Source organism: Microcaecilia unicolor, chromosome 2, assembly GCF_901765095.1.
Source record: "Microcaecilia unicolor chromosome 2, aMicUni1.1, whole genome shotgun sequence".
In the NCBI taxonomy this organism is placed as follows: Eukaryota; Metazoa; Chordata; class Amphibia; order Gymnophiona; family Siphonopidae; genus Microcaecilia; species Microcaecilia unicolor.
Genome location: NC_044032.1, coordinates 233951060 through 233976778, shown reverse-complemented (window position 1 = coordinate 233976778; position 25719 = coordinate 233951060). Strand labels below are relative to the sequence as shown.

At 47.1% G+C, this 25719-nt stretch overlaps 1 protein-coding gene across 2 annotated transcripts in view; it reads left to right on the top strand.

Moving 5' to 3' along the window:
* The window catches only part of JAK2 (Janus kinase 2), a 283942-nt gene that overhangs the window by 158880 nt on the left and 99343 nt on the right, over positions 1-25719 (top strand). For both annotated transcript variants that reach the window (XM_030193799.1, XM_030193800.1), the window contains one exon: positions 21172-21358. In XM_030193799.1, the coding sequence (XP_030049659.1) occupies positions 21172-21358 (187 nt within the window). The remainder of the gene's footprint in view (positions 1-21171; positions 21359-25719) is intronic.

Genomic DNA, 25719 nt, shown 5'->3' with positions numbered 1-25719 from the left:
TGCGCCTCCGGTACCGTCGAGCGTGGCGCCGGCTGGCCCATCGCCCAGGTTGAGGTCCCCGACGTCGGTACCGCGTGCGGTACCGGCAGCGGCCACCTCCCAGGAAGGCTCCCCGACTACGTCGGCGGAGGGAGCTTCGCCGATGCGGGCGAGGGAGTCTACCTCTCGACGCCCCCATCGTGGACGTGGCTCCACTGAGTCGAGCAGGGCGAGGTTGCAGACACAGGTTCGTGAACTTGTGTCTGACACCGAGGGTGAGGCCTCGTGGGAGGAAGAGGAAGATCCTAGATATTTCTCTGACGAGGAGTCTGAGGGTCTTCCTTCTGATCCCACTCCCTCTCCTGAAAGACAGCTTTCTCCTCCCGAGAGTCTGTCTTTTGCTTCCTTTGTCCGGGAGATGTCTACGGCCATCCCCTTCCCGGTGGTTGTGGAGGACGAGCCCAGGGCTGAAATGTTTGAGCTCCTGGACTATCCTTCTCCACCTAAGGAAGCGTCCACCGTTCCCTTGCACCATGTCCTAAAAAGACATTGCTTGCGAACTGGACGAAACCCTTAACTAATCCCCACATTCCCAAGAAGATCGAGTCCCAGTACCGGATCCATGGGGACCCAGAGCTGATGCGCACTCAGTTGCCTCACGACTCTGGAGTTGTGGATTTGGCCCTAAAGAAGGCTAAGAGTTCTAGGGAACATGCTTCGGCGCCCCCGGGCAAGGACGCTAGAACCTTAGACTCCTTTGGGAGGAAGGCCTACCATTCCTCTATGCTCGTGTCCAAGATCCAGTCTTACCAGCTCTACACGAGCATACACATGCGGAACAATGTGCGGCAGTTGGCGGGCTTGGTTGATGCTCTTCCCCCTGAGCAAGCCAAGCCTTTTCAGGAGGTGGTCAGGCAGCTGAAGGCGTGCAGAAAATTCCTGGCCAGAGGAGTTTATGACACTTTTGATGTTGCGTCCAGGGCCGCTGCTCAAGGTGTGGTGATGCGCAGGCTCTCATGGCTGCGTGCCGCCGACCTGGAGAATAGAATCCAGCAGCGGATTGCGGACTCGCCTTGCCGTGCGGACAACATTTTTGGCGAAAAAGTCGAACAGGTGGTAGAGTCTCTCCACCAGCGGGACACCGCATTCGACAAATTCGCCCGCCGGCAGCCTTCAGCTTCTACCTCTACAGGTAGACGATTTTTCGGGGGAAGGAAGACTGTTCCCTACTCTTCTGGCAAGCGTAGGTACAATCCTCCTTCCCGACAGCCTGCGGCCCAGGCTAAGCCCCAGCGCGCTCGCTCTCGTCAGCAGCGTACGACTCAGCAAGGCCCCGCGGCTCCCCAGCAAAAGCAAGGGGCGAGCTTTTGACTGGCTCCAGCAGAGCATAGCCGACATCCAAGTGTCCGTGCCGGGCGACCTGCCAGTCGGAGGGAGGTTGAAAGCTTTTCACCGAAGGTGGCCTCTCATAACCTCCGATCAGTGGGTTCTGCAAATAGTCCGGCAGGGGTACACCCTCAATTTGACCTCAAAACCTCCAAATTGTCCACCGGGAGCTCAGTCTTACAGCTTCCAGCACAAGAGGGTACTTGCAGAGGAACTCTCCGCCCTTCTCAGCGCCAATGCGGTCGAGCCCGTGCCATCCGGGCAGGAAGGGCTGGGATTCTATTCCAGGTACTTCCTTGTGGAAAAGAAAACAGGGGGGATGCGTCCCATCCTAGACCTAAGGGCCCTGAACAAATATCTCGTAAAAGAAAAGTTCAGGATGCTTTCCCTGGGCACCCTTCTCCCCATGATTCAGCAAAACGATTGGCTATGCTCTCTGGACTTGAAGGATGCCTACACACATATCCCGATACTGCCAGCTCACAGACAGTATCTGCGATTTCAGTTGGGCACACGCCACTTCCAGTACTGTGTGCTACCCTTTGGGCTCGCCTCTGCGCCCAGGGTGTTCACAAAGTGCCTAGCTGTGGTAGCAGCGGCACTTCGCAGGCTGGGAGTACACGTGTTCCCATATCTCGACGATTGGCTGGTGAAGAACACGTCCGAGGCAGGAGCCCTGCAGTCCATGCAGATGACTATTCGCCTTCTGGAGCTACTGGGGTTTGTGATAAATTACCCAAAGTCCCATCTTCTTCCAGTGCAGAACCTCGAATTCATAGGAGCCCTGCTGGATTCTCGGACGGCTCGCGCCTATCTCCCAGAGACGAGAGCCAACAACTTGTTGTCCCTCGTCTCCCGGGTGCGGGCGTCCCAGCAGATCACAGCTCGGCAGATGTTGAGATTGCTGGGCCATATGGCCTCCACAGTTCACGTGACTCCCATGGCCCGCCTTCACATGAGATCTGCTCAATGGACCCTAGCCTCCCAGTGGTATCAGGCCGCTGGAGGTCTAGAGGACGTGATCCACCTGTCCACGAGTTTTCTCGAATCCCTGTATTGGTGGACGATTTGGACCAATTTGACTCTGGGACGTCCCTTCCAAATTCCTCAGCCACAAAAAGTGCTGACCACGGATGCGTCTCTCCTGGGATGGGGAGCTCATGTCGATGGGCTTCACACCCAAGGAAGCTGGTCCCTCCAAGAACGCGATCTACAGATCAATCTTCTGGAGTTACGAGCGATCTGGAACGCTCTGAAGGCTTTCAGAGATCGGCTGTCCCACCAAATTATTCAAATTCAGACAGACAACCAGGTTGCCATGTACTATGTAAACAAGCAGGGGGGCACCGGATCTCGCCCCCTGTGTCAGGAAGCCGTCAGCATGTGGACCAGGGCTCGCCGGTACGGCATGGTGCTCCAAGCCACATATCTGGCAGGCGTAAACAACAGTCTGGCCGACAGGTTGAGCAGGATTATGCAACCTCACGAGTGGTCGCTCAGCTCCCGAGTGGTGCGCCAGATCTTCCAAGCGTGGGGCACCCCCTTGGTGGATCTCTTCGCATCTCGAGCAAACCACAAAGTCCCTCAGTTCTGTTCCAGGCTTCAGGCCACCGGCAGACTGGCGTCGGATGCCTTCCTCCTCGATTGGGGGGAGGGCCTGCTGTATGCTTATCCTCCCATTCCTCTGGTGGGGAAGACTTTGTTGAAACTCAAGCAAGACCGAGGCACCATGATCCTGATTGCTCCTTTTTGGCCGCGTCAGATCTGGTTCCCTCTTCTTCTGGAGTTATCCTCCGAAGAACCGTGGAGATTGGAGTGTTTTCCGACCCTCATCACGCAGGACGAAGGGGCTCTTCTGCATCCCAACCTCCGGTCCCTGGCTCTCATGGCCTGGAGGTTGAGGGCGTAGATTTTGCCTCTTTGGGTCTGCCAGAGGGTGTCTCCCGTATCTTGCTTGCTTCCAGGAAAGACTCCACTAAGAGAAGTTACTTCTTTCATTGGAGGAGGTTTGCCGTCTGGTGTGACAGCAAGGCCCTAGATCCTCGCTCTTGTCCTACACAGACCCTGCTTGAATACCTTCTGCACTTGTCTGAGTCTGGTCTCAAGACCAACTCTGTAAGAGTTCATCTTAGTGCAATCAGTGCATACCATTACCAAGTGGAAGGTAAGCCGATCTCAGGACAGCCTTTAGTTGTTCGCTTCATGAGAGGTTTGCTTTTGTCAAAGCCCCCTGTCAAGCCTCCTACAGTGTCATGGGATCTCAATGTCGTTCTCACCCAGCTGATGAAACCTCCTTTTGAGCCACTGAATTCCTGCCATCTGAAGTACTTGACCTGGAAGGTCATTTTCTTGGTGGCAGTTACTTCAGCTCGTAGAGTCAGTGAGCTTCAGGCCCTGGTAGCCCAGGCCCCTTACACCAAATTTCATCATAACAGAGTAGTCCTCCGCACTCACCCTAAGTTCCTGCCAAAGGTCGTGTCGGAGTTCCATCTGAACCAGTCAATTGTCTTGCCAACATTCTTTCCCCGTCCTCATTCCTGCCCTGCTGAACGTCAGCTGCACACATTGGACTGCAAGAGAGCATTGGCCTTCTACCTGGAGCGGACACAGCCCCACAGACAGTCCGCCCAATTGTTTGTTTCTTTTGATCCCAATAGGAGGGGAGTGGCTGTAGGGAAACGCACCATATCCAATTGGCTAGCAGATTGCATTTCCTTCACTTACGCCCAGGCGGGGCTGGCTCTTGAGGGTCATGTCACGGCTCATAATGTTAGAGCCATGGCTGCGTCGGTAGCCCACTTGAAGTCAGCCTCCATTGAAGAAATTTGCAAAGCTGCGACGTGGGCTTCTGTCCACACATTCACATCCCATTACTGCCTGCAGCAGGATACCCGACGCGACAGTCGGTTCGGGCAGTCAGTTCTTCAGAACCTGTTTGGGCTTTAGGATCCAACTCCACCCCCCGAGGGCCCTGTTTGTTCTGTTCCAGGCTACACTCTCAGTTAGTTGGTAAATTTTTTTAGGTCAATTTCTGTTATGTCCTCGCCGTTGCAAGGCCCAATTGACCATGGTTGTTGTTTTGAGTGAGCCTGGGGGCTAGGGATACCCCATCAGTGAGAACAAGCAGCCTGCTTGTCCTCGGAGAAAGCGAATGCTACATACCTGTAGAAGGTATTCTCCGAGGACAGCAGGCTGATTGTTTTCACAAACCCGCCCGCCTCCCCTTTGGAGTTGTGTCTTCCCTTAAGAGTTTGTCTTGCTACATACTGGACTGGCCGGCTCGAGCCGGTTTCGGGCGGGAAGACGGCCGCGCATGCGCGCGAGGGCTAGCAAAGGACTTTGCTAGTGAAGATTCCGATTGGAGGGGCTGCCGTGGACGTCACCCATCAGTGAGAACAATCAGCCTGCTGTCCTCGGAGAATACCTTCTACAGGTATGTAGCATTCGCTTTGTGAGCACATTACACTGGTTGAGACTTGAGCCATTTTCAAATTATATTTCTTGGAATATTCTATCCTCTATGGTACTGCTCCTTACTACGTGATGTCATTAATCACTCTTTATGATAAAAACCTATGCCCCAGAATCAAGGCATTATTTGATGTTCCAATTCCCCTTCCCCTTCTAGTGTGGTTTATAAATCTTCATTGTAATTGACTTTTAACTATCGAGTAACCAAATGATAGAATTTACTCCCATCAAGGATTCATTGGGAATCAAATTATTCACAATTTAGGAAGCTACTTAAAACCTGGCTTTTCCAGAAATTTTTGGCAATTTAGCTAGCTTAATATTAAGTTTGTAATTCAAGGGTTTGTCCCACTCTTTATTTGATTGAGAGCCACATTTGTCTTACTTTGGTATATGTGGCATATAAGTTCCTATTGTATAATTAGGAAATGGAGTGCCATCAGTGGAGAGGCAAAGGAGTATGTTCAGTTATGGAGTGATAGGGGTGATGGTGGATGGGTTTAATGGGATAGAAGGAATATGGTGGGTTGGCAGCTGATAAGGTATACAGGAAGGGTTTACACTTAATGTGAAAGGGCTCAATGCAGGGTCAAAAGGAATGAGAATTATTAAGGAGGTGAATAGGTTAAAAGCTGTTATTGTAATGATATAAGAAACCTATTTCATAAAGAGAGATGAATGCTTACTGAATAATATACACTTTGCATTACATAGCTTCCGACTATTCCAGAACCTGTAGGATAGTTGTGTCCATCAACCAGCAGGTGAAAACTGAGCTGAGACACATCTCTTGGCATCCAGTCCAGCTCCTCATTATTTTCTATCTCCAGCAGGTGGATGTACACACTTTTCAGCCTCTGGTTCTGACTGCTTTGCTCCTGGTCCAGTTGGTCAACTGGTTTCCAGTTGAATTTTGCAGGTGGCTTGAGCCTTCAGAGTCATATCTGGAGGTCTTCAGGATCCCTGTCTCTAGTGCCCCACAAATTTTCTTATTCCCTCCCTTCACCTCTTCCCTGTTTCCTGTGGAGCTCTCTTTTTTCCAGCACAACAACCTAAAAAAGAAAAAAAAAGGGGGGGGGAGAGGACAGAGGTTTGCTGGAAAACATGAGACACTCAGTCCTTCTCATCTGTGGTAAGACTGTGGAGGCTGAGCTTGAGGAAAGCAGCTGGCAGTGGTAAGTCTGACTAAAATTTGACTCAGAACTGCTTGGAGGGCTTCAAGCTCTACTTGATGCAGGGGAGGGATCCTGACTTACCACTTGGGACACATTATGCTGTGCTTGTGACAGGGTGAATGGTGACTCCTGTAGAGGCAGTTAAGCAGTGTTCCCCCTGTGGGACCCGCTGGCTGGTGTTGGGGTGTTGTTGTGGGTGCAAGCTGGAAATCCCACAAGATTCGGCGGAAATGGCAGCAGCACAGCATCCAAATATGCCAGGGTATTCGGGCTCTCCGGCAGAGCCGATATGCACTTTAATGCAGGAGAGCATGAGAACGGGTGTCTGTCTGATCACGCGTAGAGCACCACTGCCATTTTACAGACTCAGGGCCTGACAGACCATTCAGCTGCATTGGGATCTTTGTTTTCTCCTGAGTTTATATGGCTCTTAGATCAGGTGTATTTACTGAAGCAGGGACATTGATGCAAGGTGCTTCAGTTTCTCATCCTGCTGCCCCCTCCAACTCCTAATAGATCTTGTTTAGACCTCCAGGAGTGGGCAGAGGAGGCTATCTCTGCTTCTCCATTCTTATGATACGGCATTGTTCTATTCAGAGAAGCCATCGTTGAAGGAGCTGTTGGAGGAAGGAGAGCTTCCTCATGAGGAGTGGGATGATAGAAAGTACTGAGGTTTCATAAAGAGGCGCTCAGTACTCTTATTTCTGAGACACTGGTAGTGCTTTCCATTGAGGATCCTTCTGCTTCAGCATCAGGAGCTCCATCTTCATCAATCACAAGAGTGCTTAGATGTCCTTCTAAGGCCTTCCTGACATTCAGGACCTGATTACAGTATAATGGGTCTCATAGGACGTGGAGCTGAGAGTGGAAAGAGCCATGTCTCACCTCTACCCTTTAGTTCCGGAGGAGAAAAATCAATTGCATCTTCCCAGTTTAGATTACCTGGTTATGGTGGTGACTAAGAAGACCACCTTGCCGGTGGAAGGGCACATTGCCTTAAGAGACCTACATGATAGGAAGCTAGAAGGCTCACAGAAACAAGCCTTTGAAGTGGCCTCTTTAGGCTTCAAGTGACAGTGTGCAGCTCGTTCACAGCAAGAGCATGTCTAAAATGGCATCAGCAGTCGGCATCACAAGACGGGTGCCATAGTGAACAGTTGGAAGCGGGATTGGCCTACTTGGTGGATGCTATTTATGACATGTTATGGGTTATGGCCCATAATATGTCTCTGGTTGTCACAGTATATCAGCAACTCTGGTTGTGGCATTGGGCAGCGGAAGCAGTGTCAGTCACATCTAGTTAAGCTGCCATTTTGGGTCAAGTGACTATTTGGAGAAGAAAGGAGAAACTAAGCCACAGCAGTTGATGGAGGATAAGCTGAAATCCTCTGCTCGTCCATCTTCAAGGGACTCTCGATCTTGATTTGGAGACAGCAGATGGTACAGGCCTGGTTGTCAGCAATATGGTCAGAAGTTCCACTTTTAGGTATGCCAGCCTTCCTTTCATGTTGACTATTCAGAGCGCCCAATATCTCCATAGCTTTGCAATGATATGAGGCTGGTCCACTTTTCTCTTCCTCCGGTGGGAGACGTCTTCAGGAGCTTCGGGAGGAGTGGGCCAAAATCAGATCAGACCAGTGGGTTCTGGATATTCTTACAGAAGGTTATAAGGTGAAGTTCTCCTACCCAGTCACTCCTTTCTTCTTGCAGTCTCTTTGTTGAAAGGGGACTATGGTGGTTGAGGTTCAGGCCACTGTAGATTCTTTGCTGGCACTCCAGGCCATTGTTTTGTTCCCCAAGCCAAATGGGGACAAGATAGACACTCAGTCTACTTCATTGTCCCAAAGAAGGAAGGCACCTTCTATCCATTCTTAGATCTCAAAGGTCTAAACGTCTGACTGAATATTCTTCTTTTGTATGGAGACACTAAGAGCAGTCATAGCCTCAGTTCAAGCGAGAGAATTTCTCACAACCCTTGATCTCAATGAAGATGTATTTGCATATACCCATATGACTGCCACAACAGAGGTTTCTACGTTTTACGGTGCTGGGCTTTCACTTCCAGTTCAAAGCTTTACCCTTCAGTCACCCATATCTCAACATTGGAAAGAAGCAGAGAGATCGTGGCTGCCTGTCAAAGTGCTTTACTCAGACATATGGTGACGGAACCCACTAGAGAAAGGTTGACGCTGGATCTAATGCTCACAAATAGACAAAGTTTTTCCATTGTCTGGGTGGGTGCTCACCTAGGCAATAGTGATCATCACATGATATGGTTTGATATAAAAGCAAAAGTGGAGTGCAGACTTATAAAACTCAAAGTACTGGATTTCAGACATGCTGATTTTTGATAAAATGGGGAATACCTGAAGAGGATGCTGATGTCATAGGAGAAGTGGAAGCGCAGTGGTCCATGCTGAAAGTTGCTATAAATATGGCAGCAGATCTTTATACATGGAAAGTAAACAAAAACAAGAGAAACGTGAAGCCTATATGGTTCTCCAAAAAAGTGTCTGAAAAAATAAGGACAAAAGAGGTTTTGTTCAAGAAATACAGAAGAATGCAACATGAGGATTACTGAAAAGATTACCAGATTAAACTCAAGTGAAGAGGGAAATATGGCTAGCGAAAGCACAGGCGGAAGAAAAAATGATTAAAGATGTAAAGAGAGGTGACGACCTTTTTCAGATATATTGAGGAAAGGAGAAAAGCTAGGAATGGAATTGTAAGACTGAAAGATGCTGAGAATGGCTATGTGGAGAGTGATGAGGATAAAGCAAACATGCTAAACAAATACTTCTCTTTGGTGTTCACTGAAGAAAATCATGGAGAAGGACTGTGGTCGGTTGCCGAGGGTATATCTGGGAATGGAGTGGATATTGAAGAAAGCATTTATAAACAACTTGAAAATCTGAAAGTGGTCGAAGGATACTGAGGGAGTTCAGAGAAATACTGGCAGGACCTCTTAAGGATTTATTTAATAAATTCTTAGAGACAGGAGATGTTCCACAGGATTGGAGACAAGCTGATGTGGTCCCTCTTCACAAAAGTCTACAGGGAAGAAGTCTTTAGCCTTTAAGGAAATAAGCACCCTTCTCAAATAAACTCATGGCATTAATTTTTACTTCATCCCAACTCCCACTACTTCTGTCTGTCCCAGATAATCCTAGCCATTACCTTTTCCCTCCATATTTCAATTATCTAGCTTAAATCACAAAGTATTTAATTATATCTGTTCCTAACTCAATGCTTTACTGGTCTAACATAGATGTATTTTACTTTCTGTTAATATATTTTGAACATGTTCATGCTTTTCTAATTGTTATGTAAGCCACATAAACCTGAGTTCTACTCAGGCTAATGCGGGATATAAATTTCATAATAAATAAAATAAAGTGGGAAACCAGAGGCTAGTAAGCCTCAAATGGGTGGTAAGAAAAATAATGGAGTTGCTGCTGAATCGGGTTGCAAAATCCGAGGCAATGTGGCTTTACCAAAGGAAAATCCTGCCAAATCTGATATCTTTGACTGGGTGACCAAAGAACTGGATAAAAGACAATGCAGTAGATGTAATCTACTTGGATTTCATCATAGCCTTTGATACTTTTCCTCACAGAAGATTTATGAATAAGCTGAGAGAGCTGAACTTAAGACCCAAAGTGGTGAACTGGATTGGAAATTGGTTGACCAACAGGTGACAGGGTGTGGTGGTAAATGAATTCTGCTTGGAGGAAAGAAAGGTATGTAGTGGAGTGCCTCAGGGGTCAGTACTGGGGCTCATTCTGTTTAATATATTTGTGACATTGTTGAAGGATTAGAAGGAAAGGTTTTGCCTTTTTGCAGATGACACAAAGAAAGCCAATAGAATTGGATACCTTGGAGGGAGTAGAAACCATGCAAAGAGGTCTCCAAAAATTAGAAGAACGGTCAAAGGTCTGGCAGTTAAAATTTAATCAAGTACATAAATTAGGGCTTCTGATGAAAAATGATATCCTCTATTAATAAATCACTTAATATCAGGAACCTTTTCCACATAATAGTCTCAAAGTTTATAATTAAATTTGTTTATTTACTATAAAACACTTCTTTAAAATATTACTTTAAAATGTTATGTGGTGATCACAGTAACTTGAGCTACCAAAGTGAAATAGTGCTATCCAACACTGAATTCAGGCACCCAGATAAGTGATCATGTTTTGAATATAATAACTTTTAATTTACTTGGATGTTAAAATGTAACCTTCATAAAAATCTTACAAGTAAATTTATATAGCGGTCCTGAGGTACAATTTATAACATCTGAATTTTCAACAGTGGAATAGAGGGACAGGGTATTAATCTACTAACAAACCTTTTCCAGAGACGGGAAGGTGGTAGAACTAGAGGACATGAATTGAGGTTGCAGAGGGGCTGACTCAAGAATAATGTCAGGTAGCACTTTTTCACAGAGAGAGTGTGGTAGATAAGGTTTTACAGACCTTACCCGTCTCTTCTTCAAGCTAACGATCCTCAATCTGGGCAGCCTTTCTTTATAAAGGAGGAGTTCCATCTCATTTATCATTTCAGTTGCCCTGCAGTATTGCAGTAGATAATTGGATAGTGGTAGAAATTTTTTGCTATCAGTTTGTGTTCCTGTGAGTGTAGTGTTTGGTAGATGGAACTTGTAGCGATTGATTTTAGAGGATGGAGCCTGCTACAGTGATTTGTATATAGGAGATGAGAGATAAGGAAAATGTAACAGTTTGGGAGATAAAAATGTTTGTGTGAGATTACAGAAAGGGTTAATTTGGTTGTCTAATAAAGGAAAGATTTGAGGGAGATGCAGTTTAAACAGGGAGGGTGAAATCCTATATCCCTTCCCCTACTTCCACTCTATAGCCCCTCCTCCATTCCCAGCATCAATTAGTAACACCCCTTCCTGCCTGTGTCCCCTCCCCCCCCCCACACAAAAAAGGCATTATAAAAAATATAACGAGTTAACAGTATTGAATATGTAAATGTGCAAAGAGCACAGTCATCACCCTAGAGCCCTATTCTCAAATCGGGGGGGGGGGGGGGGGGGTTCTAGTCAAGGTATATGGAAAAGTTTGTAACATTGGTAATCAAGAAGGTGCGCCAAAGTCAGCAGGTACCAGCTTGGCAGATGTTGAGGATGTTAGGCCACATGGTCTTGACTGTCCATATATCTCCTGTGGCACATTTCAAATTGAGGTAGGCTGCAGGATGTAGTTGTCACTGCTCCTCTCAAGGAGTCACACTCCTGGTGTTTATTTCACCAGATTCTGGACAAGGGACTTCCATGCCATTTATTTAAACCTAACCCCAAAAAACTAACAATCAATTCATTGGATGCATCCAACTTGGGGTGGAGAGCTCATGTAGATTGGCTCTGCATCCAGGGTCAGTGGTCTGCTCAGGAGAGACTTCATCAGAGAAATTTCCTGGAGCTGATAGCTGTTTGAAATGCACTAAAGACTTTCAGGGATCAGTTACTGAATCAAATTATTCTGAGCTAAGCAGACAGGTTGCAGTGTACTATGTCACCAAGCAGGGAGGTACGGGATCATACCTCCTGTGTCTGGAAGTAGTCAGGGTGTGGAAATTGGCCGTCTCTCATATGATGATGCTCATAGCCACTTAACTTGGTGGGAACAGACAACTGTCCGACAGACTGAGTCGGGTATGCAGCTTCATGAGTGTTCTTTTGAACATGGGCGCTGCCTGGAAGATATTAGAGTGGGACACTCCCACAACAGATCTTTTTGACACTCATCTCAACAAGAATGTTTCTCTGTTTTGTTCCAGACTGGGATCACACAACAAGACTAGCCTTGGATGCCTTTCTCCTCACTTGGGGTCTTTTGTGCATGTATCCTCCAACACCTCTCATAGCAAGATCTCTCCTAAAACTCAAGCAGGATCGAGGAAACATGATTGCACCTTACTGACTGACACTGGTCTAGTTCCTACTCCTTCTGGAGCTGGCCTCTGAAGATTCGTGAAGGCTTGCATACTTTCTGACCCTTGTCACTCAGAATGTTAGGTCCACTCTACCAGCCCCCTCAACCCTTACAGCTTTGATGCTAAGAGGTTAGAAATAGAAAGAAAGGAACTTATCAGAAGGTCTCTCCTAGGTCCTGCTTATACCTAGAAGAGATTCTACTGGGAAGTCATACAGTTTAAAGTGGAAGAGGTTTGCCATCTTGTGTGAGGGCAAAGCCTAAATAACACTTCCTGCTCTGCACAAAAAAAGTGCTTGAAAACCTTCTATATTTGTCAGAGCTAGGTCTCAATACTAACTCTAAGAGTTTGCCTCAGTGCAGTTGGTGCTTATCACCGTGTAGAGGGCAAACCCCTCTCTGCTCGGCATTTAGTTAGATTTATTTGGGGCTTCTGCTAAAACCTCCCATCAAACCCTCAGCAGTGTCATGGTATCGGTGCCATCCTTACCCAGCTGATAAAAGTTCCTTTTGAGCCACTTGATACCTGTCTCCTGAAATACCTGACCTGGAAAGTCTTCAAGCCTGCAGAGTCACTGAGCTCCAGGCCCTTGTAGCTGATTCATCTTATACAAAGTTTTACTTTTTAGAGTGGTTTTGTACACACATCCTAAGTTCCTTCCTAAGATAGTGTTGGAATTCTATCTTAACTAGTCAGTTCTGCAGACATTCATGTCCATAAAGATGAAGGCGTACTGCACTGTCTGGACTGCAAGAGAGTTTTGTCCTTCTGTTTGGAGCCCATAAAACGTCCACTCAATTTTCTTTGTTTCCTTTGACCCAGACAGGATGGTAGGTGCCATCGGCAAACACACATTCTTGAATTGGCTGGCAAACTGCATCTTTTTCAGGCTGGGCTCACTCTGGAGGATCATGTCATGGTTCACAGTGTCAGAGCCATGTCTTTGTCAGTAGGCCACCTGAGATCACCCTTCATAGAAGAAATTTGCAGAGCTGCAACTTGGACCTCTGTACACACATTCACATCTCGCTACTTTCTAGTTTAGGACTCTCGATGTGACAGCTGGTTTGGTTAGACAGTCTTTCAAAATCTATTTGCGGTCTAGAAAATAACACCCCACCCTCCGGACCATTTGTTTTCAGTTTCTGGCTGTCAAAAAAAAAAAAAAAAAAGTCATTTTATAATCAGTTCAAGTTATGTGGCCCTGTATGTTACAGGTCTGAATTAGATTCCATTTTTTATTTCAAGACAGCCTGGTACCTAGGGATTTCCAGAAGTAGGAAAAGTACATCCTTCTTGTCCTTGGAGAAAATGAAGCAAGTTACCTGTAGCATGTGTTCTCCGAGGACAGCAGGATGAATATTCTTGCTACCTTGCCCACTTCCTCTTGGAGTCTTTTAAGCTATTTACATTAGACTGAGCTGGTCCCATGCGACCACGGCAGGTAGGAAGGTACACACATGCATAGTGAATCACTGCCAAACATTTCTGGAAAAGACATTCTCCGAGGACAAGCAGGCTGCTTGTTCTCACTGATGGGTGACGTCCACGGCAGCCCCTCCAATCGGAAACTTCACTAGCAAAGTCCTTTGCTAGCCCTCGCGCGCCCGCGCGCACCGCGCATGCGCGGCCGTCTTCCCGCCCGAAACCGGCTCGAGCCGGCCAGTCTTCTTTTGTCCGCACTCGGTACGGTCGTGTTTTCGCCGTGTCGAGCCCCGAAAAGTCGACCTCGCGCGTCCAATTTGTTTGAACGTGTTTTTTTCCTTCGGGAAAGCTTTGTCCTAGTCGGGAAGTGCTCCGGAAACCCCCCGCCGGGTTTCGTGTAAATCCTCCCCGTACTTCCAGCTTTTTTGCCCCGGTAAGTTTTCTTTCGTCGTCGGGGTAGGCCTCTTTTCGGCCTCGGTCGAGATTTTTTCTCCCTCTAAATTTGGTGCTTCAAATTTCGCCATTTCGGCTTTTGATTTCGCCGGCGTGATTTTTCCGCCCATGACATCGAAGCCTTCCAGCGGCTTCAAGAAGTGCACCCAGTGCGCCCGGGTTATCTCGCTCACTGATCGACACTCGTCGTGTCTTCAGTGTCTGGGGGCCGAGCACCGCCCTCAGAACTGCAGTCTGTGTTCCCTGCTTCAAAGGCGGACTCAGGTAGCGAGACTAGCCCAGTGGAACGTGTTGTTCTCGGGCTCTTCGTCGGCATCGGCACCGGGATCTTCGAGTGCATCGACGTCGTCAGCGTCCAGACCATCTTCCTCGGCCGCCCCTGCATCGAGTGCATCGAGGCATCGGGCCTCTGCATCGGCGCCGAGACATCGGATAGCTGCATCGACGTCGGTGGTACCAGGACCTCGTCTGCTGATGTCGTCGGACGGTGGTGCATCGGGTGGAGTGCAGGTGAGGGCTGTCCATTCCCCTGCTGGTGGCGGTGAGCCCTCGGGTGGGTCTCCGCCTACCCTGAGGGCTCCTGCGGTACAGCCCCCCCGAGATCGACCTTCTTCAGTCTCGGCCCCGAGGAAGCGACGAGTGGATTCGACGTCCTCCTCGTCGGTGCCGGGGAGCTCCGGTGACATGCTTCGGAAGAAATCGAAGAAGCATCGACACCGGTCTCCTCCCCGTGTCGGCACCGAGAGCTCTGGGTCGCCGAGGGATTCGGCACCCAGCAGGCATCGGCACCGAGAGGACCGCTCACCCTCTGTTCAGGAGGTGTCGATGCGCTCCGCTCTGGACAGCCCGGAACAGCCTCCACGCCCGGAACAGGTACTGACGTCGACGCCTGCATCGACCTCTCAGCCTTTCTCTGCAGCCGCTCTAAACGAGAGCCTCCGGGCCGTTCTCCCAGAGATTCTGGGAGAGCTGTTGCGCCCTACCCCTCCGGTACCGGCGGTGCTTGCGCCACCGGTACCGTCGAGCGTGGCGCCGGCTGGCCCATCGCCCAGGTTGAGGTCCCCGACGTCGGTACCGCGTGCGGTACCGACCGCGGCCACCTCCCAGGAAGGCTCCCCGACTACGTCGGCGGAGGGAGCTTCGCCGATGCGGGCGAGGGAGTCTACCTCTCGACGCCCCCATCGTGGACGGGGTTCCACGGAGTCGAGCAGGGCGAGGTTGCAGACACAGGTCCGTGAACTTGTGTCTGACACCGAGGGTGAGGCCTCGTGGGAGGAAGAGGAAGATCCCAGATATTTCTCTGACGAGGAGTCTGGGGGTCTTCCGTCTGATCCCACTCCCTCTCCTGAGAGACAGCTTTCTCCTCCCGAGAGTCTGTCTTTTGCCTCCTTTGTCCGGGAGATGTCTACGGCCATCCCCTTCCCGGTGGTTGTGGAGGACGAGCCCAGGGCTGAAATGTTTGAGCTCCTGGACTATCCTTCTCCACCTAAGGAAGCGTCCACTGTTCCCTTGCACCATGTCCTGAAGAAGACATTGCTTGCGAACTGGACCAAACCATTAACTAATCCCCACATTCCCAAGAAGATCGAGTCCCAGTACCGGATCCATGGGGACCCAGAGCTGATGCGCACTCAGTTGCCTCATGACTCTGGAGTTGTGGATTTGGCCCTAAAGAAGGCTAAGAGTTCTAGGGAACATGCTTCGGCGCCCCCGGGCAAGGACGCTAGAACCTTAGACTCCTTTGGGAGGAAGGCCTACCATTCCTCTATGCTCGTGTCCAAGATCCAGTCTTACCAGCTCTACACGAGCATACACATGCGGAATAATGTGCGGCAGTTGGCGGGCTTGGTTGATGCTCTTCCCCCTGAGCAAGCCAAGCCTTTTCAGGAGGTGGTCAGGCAGCTGAAGGCGTGCAGAAAATTCCTGGCCAGAGGAGTTTATGACACTTTTGATGTTGCGTCCAGGGCCGCTGCTCAAGGTGTGGTGATGCGCAGGCTCTCATGGCTGCGTGCCGCCGACCTGGAGAATAGAATCCAGCAGCGGATTACGGACTTGCCTTGCCGTGCGGATAACATTTTTGGCGAAAAAGTCGAGCAGGTGGTAGAGTCTCTCCACCAGCGGGACACCGCATTCGACAAGTTCGCCCGCCGGCAGCCTTCAGCTTCTACCTCTACAGGTAGACGATTCTTTCGGGGGAAGGAAGACTGTTCCCTATACTTCTGGCAAGCGTAGGTACAATCCTCCTTCCCGACAGCCTGCGGCCCAGGCTAAGCCCCAGCGCGCTCGCTCTCGTCAGCAGCGTGCGAATCAGCAAGGCCCCGCGGCTCCCCAGCAAAAGCAAGGGGCGAGCTTTTGACTGGCTCCAGCAGAGCATAGCCGACATCCAAGTGTCAGTGCCGGGCGACCTGCCTGTCGGAGGGAGGTTGAAAGCTTTTCACCAAAGGTGGCCTCTTATAACCTCCGATCAGTGGGTTCTCCAAATAGTCCGGCAAGGATACACCCTCAATTTGGCCTCTCAACCTCCAAATTGTCCACCGGGAGCTCAGTCCTACAGCTTCCAGCACAAGCAGGTACTTGCAGAGGAACTCTCCGCCCTTCTCAGCGCCAATGCGGTCGAGCCCGTGCCATCCGGGCAAGAAGGGCTGGGGTTCTATTCCAGGTACTTCCTTGTGGAAAAGAAAACAGGGGGGATGCGTCCCATCCTAGACCTAAGGGCCCTGAACAAATATCTCGTAAAAGAAAAGTTCAGGATGCTTTCCCTGGGCACCCTTCTCCCCATGATTCAGCAAAACGATTGGCTATGCTCTCTGGACTTGAAGGATGCCTACACACACATCCCGATACTGCCAGCTCACAGACAGTATCTGCGTTTTCAGCTGGGCGCACGCCACTTCCAGTACTGTGTGCTACCCTTTGGGCTCGCCTCTGCGCCCAGGGTGTTCACAAAGTGCCTAGCTGTGGTAGCAGCGGCGCTTCGCAGGCTGGGGGTGCACGTGTTCCCATATCTCGACGATTGGCTGGTGAAGAACACATCCGAGGCAGGAGCCCTGCAGTCCATGCAGATGACTATTCGCCTCCTGGAGCTACTGGGGTTTGTGATAAATTACCCAAAGTCCCATCTTCTCCCAGTGCAGAAACTCGAATTCATCGGAGCCCTGCTGGATTCTCGGACGGCTCGCGCCTATCTCCCAGAGGCGAGGGCCAACAACTTGTTGTCCCTCGTCTCGCGGGTGCGAGCGTCCCAGCAGATCACAGCTCGGCAGATGTTGAGATTGCTGGGCCACATGGCTTCCACAGTTCATGTGACTCCCATGGCCCGCCTTCACATGAGATCTGCTCAATGGACCCTAGCCTCCCAGTGGTATCAGGCCGCCGGGGGTCTAGAGGACGTGATCCACCTGTCCACGAGTTTTCTCGAATCCCTGTATTGGTGGACGATTTGCTCCAATTTGACTCTGGGACGTCCCTTCCAAATTCCTCAGCCTCAAAAAGTGCTGACCACGGATGCGTCTCTCCTGGGATGGGGAGCTCATGTCGATGGGCTTCACACCCAAGGAAGGTGGTCCCTCCAAGAAAGCGATCTACAGATCAATCTTCTGGAGTTGCGAGCGATCTGGAACGCTCTGAAGGCTTTCAGAGATCGGCTGTCCCACCAAATTATCCAAATTCAGACAGACAATCAGGTTGCCATGTACTATGTCAACAAGCAGGGGGGCACCGGATCTCGCCCCCTGTGTCAGGAAGCCGTCAGCATGTGGCTCTGGGCTCGCCGTCAAGGCATGGTGCTCCAAGCCACATATCTGGCAGGCGTAAACAACAGTCTGGCCGACAGGTTGAGCAGGATTATGCAACCTCACGAGTGGTCGCTCAATTCCCGTGTGGTGCGACAGATCTTCCAGGCGTGGGGCACCCCCCTGGTGGATCTCTTCGCATCTCAAGTGAACCACAAGGTCCCTCAGTTCTGTTCCAGGCTTCAGGCCCACGGCAGACTGGCGTCGGATGCCTTCCTCCTGGATTGGGGGGAAGGTCTGCTGTATGCTTATCCTCCCATTCCTCTGGTGGGGAAGACTTTGTTGAAACTCAAGCAAGACCGAGGCACCATGATTCTGATTGCTCCCTTTTGGCCGCGTCAGATCTGGTTCCCTCTTCTTCTGGAGTTATCCTCCGAAGAACCGTGGAGATTGGAGTGTTTTCCGACCCTCATCACGCAGGACGAAGGGGCTCTGCTGCATCCCAACCTCCGGTCCCTGGCTCTCACGGCCTGGATGTTGAGGGCGTAGACTTTGCCTCTTTGGGTCTGCCAGAGGGTGTCTCCCGCATCTTGCTTGCTTCCAGGAAAGACTCCACTAAGAGAAGTTACTTCTTTCATTGGAGGAGGTTTGCCGTCTGGTGTGACAGCAAGGCCCTAGACCCTCGCTCTTGTCCTACACAGACCCTGCTTGAATACCTTCTCCACTTGTCTGAGTCTGGTCTGAAGACCAACTCCGTAAGGGTTCACCTTAGTGCAATCAGTGCATACCATTACCAAGTGGAAGGTAAGCCGATCTCAGGACAGCCTTTAGTTGTTCGCTTCATGAGAGGTTTGCTTTTGTCAAAGCCCCCTGTCAAGCCTCCTACAGTGTCATGGGATCTCAATGTCGTTCTCACCCAGCTGATGAAACCTCCTTTCGAGCCACTGAATTCCTGCCATCCGAAGTACTTGACCTGGAAGGTCATTTTCTTGGTGGCAGTTACCTCGGCTCGTAGAGTCAGTGAGCTTCAGGCCCTGGTAGCCCAGGCCCCTTACACCAAATTTCATCACAACAGAGTAGTCCTCCGCACTCACCCTAAGTTTCTGCCAAAGGTTGTGTCGGAGTTCCATCTGAACCAGTCAATTGTCTTGCCAACATTCTTTCCCCGTCCTCATTCCTGCCCTGCTGAACGTCAGCTGCACACATTGGACTGCAAGAGAGCATTGGCCTTCTATCTGGAGCGGACACAGCCCCACAGACAGTCCGCCCAATTGTTTGTTTCTTTTGATCCCAACAAGAGGGGAGTGGCTGTAGGGAAACGCACCATATCCAATTGGCTAGCAGATTGCATTTCCTTCACTTACGCCCAGGCTGGGCTGGCTCTTGAGGGTCATGTCACGGCTCATAATGTTAGAGCCATGGCAGCGTCGGTAGCCCACTTGAAGTCAGCCACCATGGAGGAAATTTGCAAAGCTGCGACGTGGTCATCTGTCCACACATTCACATCTCATTACTGCCTGCAGCAGGATACCCGACGTGACAGTCGGTTCGGGCAGTCAGTTCTTCAGAACCTGTTTGGGCTTTAGGATCCAACTCCACCCCCCGAGGGCCCTGTTTGTTCTGTTCCAGGCTACACTCTCAGTTAGTTGGTAAATTTTTTAGGTCAATCTCAGTTATGGCCTCGCCGTTGCGAGGCCCAATTGACCAATGTTGTTGTTTTGAGTGAGCCTGGGGGCTAGGGATACCCCATCAGTGAGAACAAGCAGCCTGCTTGTCCTCGGAGAAAGCGAATGCTACATACCTGTAGAAGGTATTCTCCGAGGACAGCAGGCTGATTGTTCTCACCAACCCGCCCGCCTCCCCTTTGGAGTTGAGTCTTCCCTTGAAGTGTATTGTCTTGCTACATACTGGACTGGCCGGCTCGAGCCGGTTTCGGGCGGGAAGACGGCCGCGCATGCGCGGTGCGCGCGGGCGCGCGAGGGCTAGCAAAGGACTTTGCTAGTGAAGTTTCCGATTGGAGGGGCTGCCGTGGACGTCACCCATCAGTGAGAACAATCAGCCTGCTGTCCTCGGAGAATACCTTCTACAGGTATGTAGCATTCGCTTTGGGGAGTGTTCCCATGCAGGGCTTCAATGGATGATGCAGTCACACCAACTAATAGTAAGAATATTCATCCTGCTGTCGTTGGAGAATACCTGATACAGGTAACTTTGGGGGTTGGGGGTTTGTTTTACCTCTTTAATTAGGAAGACATTATTCTCTAAACTATTGTCTTAAAATGTCTGTTTTTGGCAATGGGACTACAAATACCTGTATAGGTGGTTGGGCTATGGTTGCCTATAATATCTGTTTCCCCCTTGTGTTTTCAAGTGCCCTTATATAGGAGGCTCAAGGAACCAGGATTTAAGTGAGCTGGTTGTCTTGATTTGATGTAGATCACAAATACCTTAATTAGTTTTACTAAACAGACATGCTGCACATTTGCTTTACAATGTTCACTAAAGGTGGAAATATTTATCAAGTATATGTTGCACTGTTCTTGTTGATACAATCAATTAAAATAACAATGGAAAACCAAATGTATATTCCATAAGTTGATAAATTTTGTGACATCAAAGTTTTATAGTAAAAAGGAATAATTTCTTGGTGTTTCAATATGTAATTGACCCAATTTAGAAAACAGCTGATCATATTTTAAATTTCAAATGCTGGTCTGTCATCATGGTATACTACTGAATAAACTGTAATAAGTTTATTGCTTCATTAAAATAGTTCTCAGAACAGATATTGAGTACCCGATGCCTTACTTTTGATTCTAAAATTTTAATAGGTTGGATAGCGGCACTTTTTTCCACATTAGAAAAGGGCCAGGCCGTTGCCTGTGCTCTTGTTTTGCTCTGGTAGTTTCCCAGAGGTAGGATTCTTATTTTCAAGGTTCTTTCTAGTAGACTGAATACTAACTGTGGAAACAGAAGCACAGAAAATGATGAACGCCAGTGGCTTCTCTACATAAGAAAGCTAATATTGTAGGAAGGAAAATAATAATAATAAAAATCAGAGGTTTGATTATAATAGTTCCTTGATACAAATCAGCTTGAAATAAATAAAGAACTACTAACAGGAGGAAAATTAAAATAAAGTAAAATTGCATGTTGATTTCTTTCTGGTAAAATATGTAGCTTGTCAGTTTTTAAAGGTTAACAAATTGTATATGATAACTTCTTGGAATATAGTAAATGAACAGATGAAAGAAGCATGGTTCTCAAAAACCCAGTCACATCTCTCTTGTTTATTGACCTAAGAGTATCTGTATACACTAATTTTGCATTCATAATACTTGATTCAGGTTTTAAAGGGGCAGTTCATTTTGAATTCCTCTCAGTGGTTGTAAAGTATTATGCTAATTTTGAACGTAATGGTAAAATAGTAGTCCTCAGATTTTAACTGATACAGTGTAGCCCTCAGCATGGCATACACAAATTATGTCTTCAGCGATGTGACTTATTTTATGTGGAATTTGAGATTGATGTTGCAGTTTATTGAAAGTGAAAAGTTAATTTCAAAACCATATATTTTATTAATGTTGTAGCGCGATGGAATTCCTGAGTACAAGCATTGCTTAATAACGAAAAATGAAAATGGGGAGTATAACCTGAGTGGAGCAAAAAAAAGTTTTGGAACACTTAAAGATCTGTTGAACTGCTACCAGAAAGAAACTGTTCGTTCAGATGGCATCATTTTCCAGTTTACTCGATGCTGTCCTCCAAAGCCTAAAGGTAAGGCATGAACAATATTTCAAGAACTTAAATTTGTACCCTAGCATTTTTATTTCTAAAACTCATTTATGGATGATTTTATATATATATATATGCAACTGGTAGAGATGGAATTCAGTTGCATAAACATGATTCTTAACATCAGGGGTTCTAATTATTTTGTTGAAACGTGACTTGAATTCCATCATTATAAAACTTTTGGGCTTAATGTTATAATGAGGTGCCTTTGTGAGAAACCCAAAAAGATGCCTGTTTTATAAAGGCATATTTCCAAAAGACAATCCACTGCAAATAAGGTTACTCATACTTCAGTAAATAATTATAGACAATTATACTCCATAGGTAAATTTGTAATCATAGGTCCAAATAATTTTGAACTGCACATGACTTTGTAAATCTTCTATAACCTAATAAGAAACTTTATAAATAAGTTACTAGTATGGTAAAGAACAGAAGAGTTACTTAGCTTCAATTATACATGTGCCCCAGAACATAACACGTTTTGAGCAGTGCTCTGCTTCAGGGTGGGGTAACACTTACCTCTTTTTGGCTCCATACTGTTCAGCCTACCCAGAGTATTATGATCCATAATTTAATGTAGTATACTGAGCACCTTATTTGCAGTGGAATGTCTTCGGGGAAATATGCTGAATTCATTGCCATTCCTGAGGGTTCTGTGTTTTTATGTGTTATAAAGGCAGCATAACGTCCATGTGCTTTGTAAAATAGACTCCCAGAGCCAATCCCCACTCACACTCCAAAGTTAGTGTAATTGTGTTTGTACTTTACACATGTAGCTCCACATTTCCTAAAATACATGCATACATTTCAAATCTGCTTCTGCTTCATCCAGATCACACCTCCACAGAGCATGTAAAAGTAGGTGCATGCTCCCATGTGTGTAGTTTTACTGTATGCAGTTGTGCAAATTTGTAAAAGCCTTTTCTGCATGTAAAACAGGCTTTATACATACAAAGTTTTGTAAAATTAATCTAAGAATATTGACATTTGTATTCTTTACTCACTGTGCTAACTAATTAATTAGTTTAAAACAGGATTACAAAAATTGTCATCTCATGGTCAGAAATGGCCAAAAACATCAAGACATTGATGTCAAAATGCAGCTGAACTCATCCTCTGTGGGAACCTTAAATGAACCTTAGTGCTGACCTCTCCTGCAGTGGTCCTGCTGATGTCTCTTCTTGCAACATACTAAACATAGAGTGGGATCCAGCAGTGCTTGAGCATGCACCTGTATTTAAAAGCCCCCCCCCCCGACCCCCCCACCTTAAGAACATAAGTATTGCCTTACTGGGACAGACTGAAGGTCCATCAAGCCCAGCATCCTGTTACAAGTACCTGGCAAGATCCCAAAACAGTACAATATATTTTATGCTGCTCATCCTAGAAATAAGCAGTGGATATTCCTAAGTCCATTTTAATAATCCATGCTTTTGAATATACTCTGTAATTTTGTTCTTTATAGTATTCTGTACCATTTTGCACGGCACAGACGGCTCACCAGTCTATAATTTTCCGGATCACCTCTGGAACCTTTTTTTAAAAATCAGTATTACGTTAGCCACCCTCCAATCCTCTGGTACCATGCTTGATTTTAAAGATAAGTTACATATTACTAACAATTGTTCTGCAAGTTCATTTTTCAATTCTATCGTACTCTGGGATGAATACTATCCGGTCCAAATGATTTGCTACTCTTCATTTTGTCAAATTGCGCCATTACATCTTCCAGGTTTATAGAGATTTAATTCAGTTTCTCTGACTCGTCTGCTTTGAATACCATTTCTGGCACTGGTTTGTCTCCCAAATCTTTCTCTGTATAGACCGAAGCAAAGAATTCATTTAATCTCTCCCCTATGGCTTTGTCTTCCCTGAGTGCCCCTTTTATGCATCGGTGATCTAGTGATCCAACTGATTCTTTTGCTGGCTTCTTGCTTTTCATATATGTAAACAAAAATTTTTTACAATGTGTTTTTGCCTCCAATGCAATCTTTGCCTTCCTTATCAGCGCTTTGCATTTGACTAGCAATTACTTATGCAGTTTCTTATTTTCAGTCGGAACCTTCTTCCATTTTCTGAAGGATTTTCTTTTAGCTCTAATAATTTCCTTCACCTCACTTTTTAACCATGCTGTCTGTCATGTGATCTTCCTTCCTCCTTTTTTAATACATGGAATATATTTGGCCTGTGCTTCCAGGATGGTATTTTTGAACAGCATCCATGCCTGATGTAAATTTTTGACCTTCGCAGCTGCTCCTCTAAGTTTTTTTTTTTTTTTCTCCGTTCTTCTCATGTTATCATAGTCTTCTTTTTGAAAGTTAAATGCTAATGTTTTTGATTTTCTGTGTGTACTTACACCAAAGCTGATATAAAGTCTGATCATATTATGATCACTGTTACCAAGGGGCCTCAGCATCATTACCTCCTGCACCAGATCATGAGCTCCACTAAGGATTAGGTCTAGAATTTTTCCTCCTCTTGTTGGCTCCTGTACCAGCTGCTCCATGAAGCAGTCCTTGATTTCATCAAGGAATTTTACCTCCCTAGCATGCCCTAATGTTACATATACTCATTCAATATCAGGGTAATTGAAATCACCCATTACTATTGTGTTCCCCAGTTTGTTGCCCCCCCCCCCCTAATTTCTGATAACATTTCTACATCTGTCCATCCTGGCCATGTGGGCGGTAGTACACTCCTGTCACTATCCTTTTCTCCTTTACACATGGAATTTCAATCCATAAGAATTCCAAGATGTGTTTTGCTTCCTGCAGAATTTTCAATCTATTTGATTCAAGGCCCTCCTTAGCATACAATGCTATCCCTCCACCAATTTAATCCACAGTATCACTACGATATAATTTGTACCCCAGTATGACAGTATCCCACTGGTTATCCTCCTTCCACCAGGTCTCAGAGATGCCTATTGTATCTAATATTTCATTTAGTGCAATATATTTTAAGTCTCCCATCTTATGTACTTATGTACACCAGTGCTGTTTACTTGTGACTTGGACCAGGGAACAGGTAAGGGGGGTGCTGCATGGGACGGAACAAAGAGAGGTTGTATGGAGGTATAAGAAGGGGAAAGGGGCATGCAAGCCATCTGGGGGAGGTAGGGAATGGAAGGGGAGATAATGAACTAGGGGGAATGTGTTAGGGAAGAGATGCTGGAGTACAGGGAGTAATGTTTTGAGGGGCACATGATTGAAAGTTCACCTGCAGTACCCTTGGACCAGCTAGATGTACCAAGAGATTTTTCTATGAATACAGATTAGGACTCCTTTCAGCTCTCAGCTTTCAGAGTACTTAAACCTTCATATCTGTCAACCCTCTTACAGGCTGTAGGGATAAGTATGCAGATGAGCTTTTTAGAATGTGAGGTTGTGGAAGCTGAAGCCCATTTCCACTTATTTTTCATTGAAGAAATATGTAGAGCGTTTCAGCTACTATTCAATGCCCCCCAATATATATATGTTCTAAATTACTCTACAAGATGAAAACTTGAATACAAATGTGGCAACTCTCAGATCACTGTTCATCACTTGTATAGCTGATTCATCCTACTTGTTGATAAGAAAGCAAAGGATTTTACTTGTAACGGTTGTTCTCCATAAACAGACAACAATCAGACACACATGCCCACTCATATTCCCTTTTGATCTCTAATTTGGGTATTAGACTGTTTACTTGTGAGGTTGCAGCTGCATGGGAAATCCATGTTGGTGCAATCAGATGATGTCACCTATTTCCGTCTTTGGTTTATTTTGCTATCCACAGAGATTCCATACAGGTAAGAACTTCACGTTTTGCCAGTTAAAAAGCTCTTACAAAAAATAGTGTGGTGCATTTCTGCTTCATGGGTGTAATTCTGTAAAAGCCTTTTCAGGTGTAGCTTCCTATATACATGCATAAAATGTCTCTTATAAAATTGCCTTCTACATAAAAGTACAAGTGGTGACAAGGCATGTATTTTTACACATCCATGGTGTAGGTATGTTCAGGGAAATAGTTTGAGCAGAGTACAGGTAGAGTCGCAAATTGTGTATGTTGTTCATAAAGTAAAGTTATACTGGACGATAAACTTAGTTTCCAGACCTAAATTTCAGCAGTGATACAGCACTGCACTTCTATAAATTGAGACAGATTCACTCTGTGAGACATCATTCATCAAGATGTGCTCGAAACACTTGTTCTTGCGCCAGTTCTCAGTAGCATTGACTAATGCAATGCTCTTTATCAGGGCCTCAGGGTTCCTGATATCTGACACCTCCAGTTGATCCAAAACACTGCTATTAAAGTTGTTAAAGGTACTAAGAAATATGACCATGTGACACCAC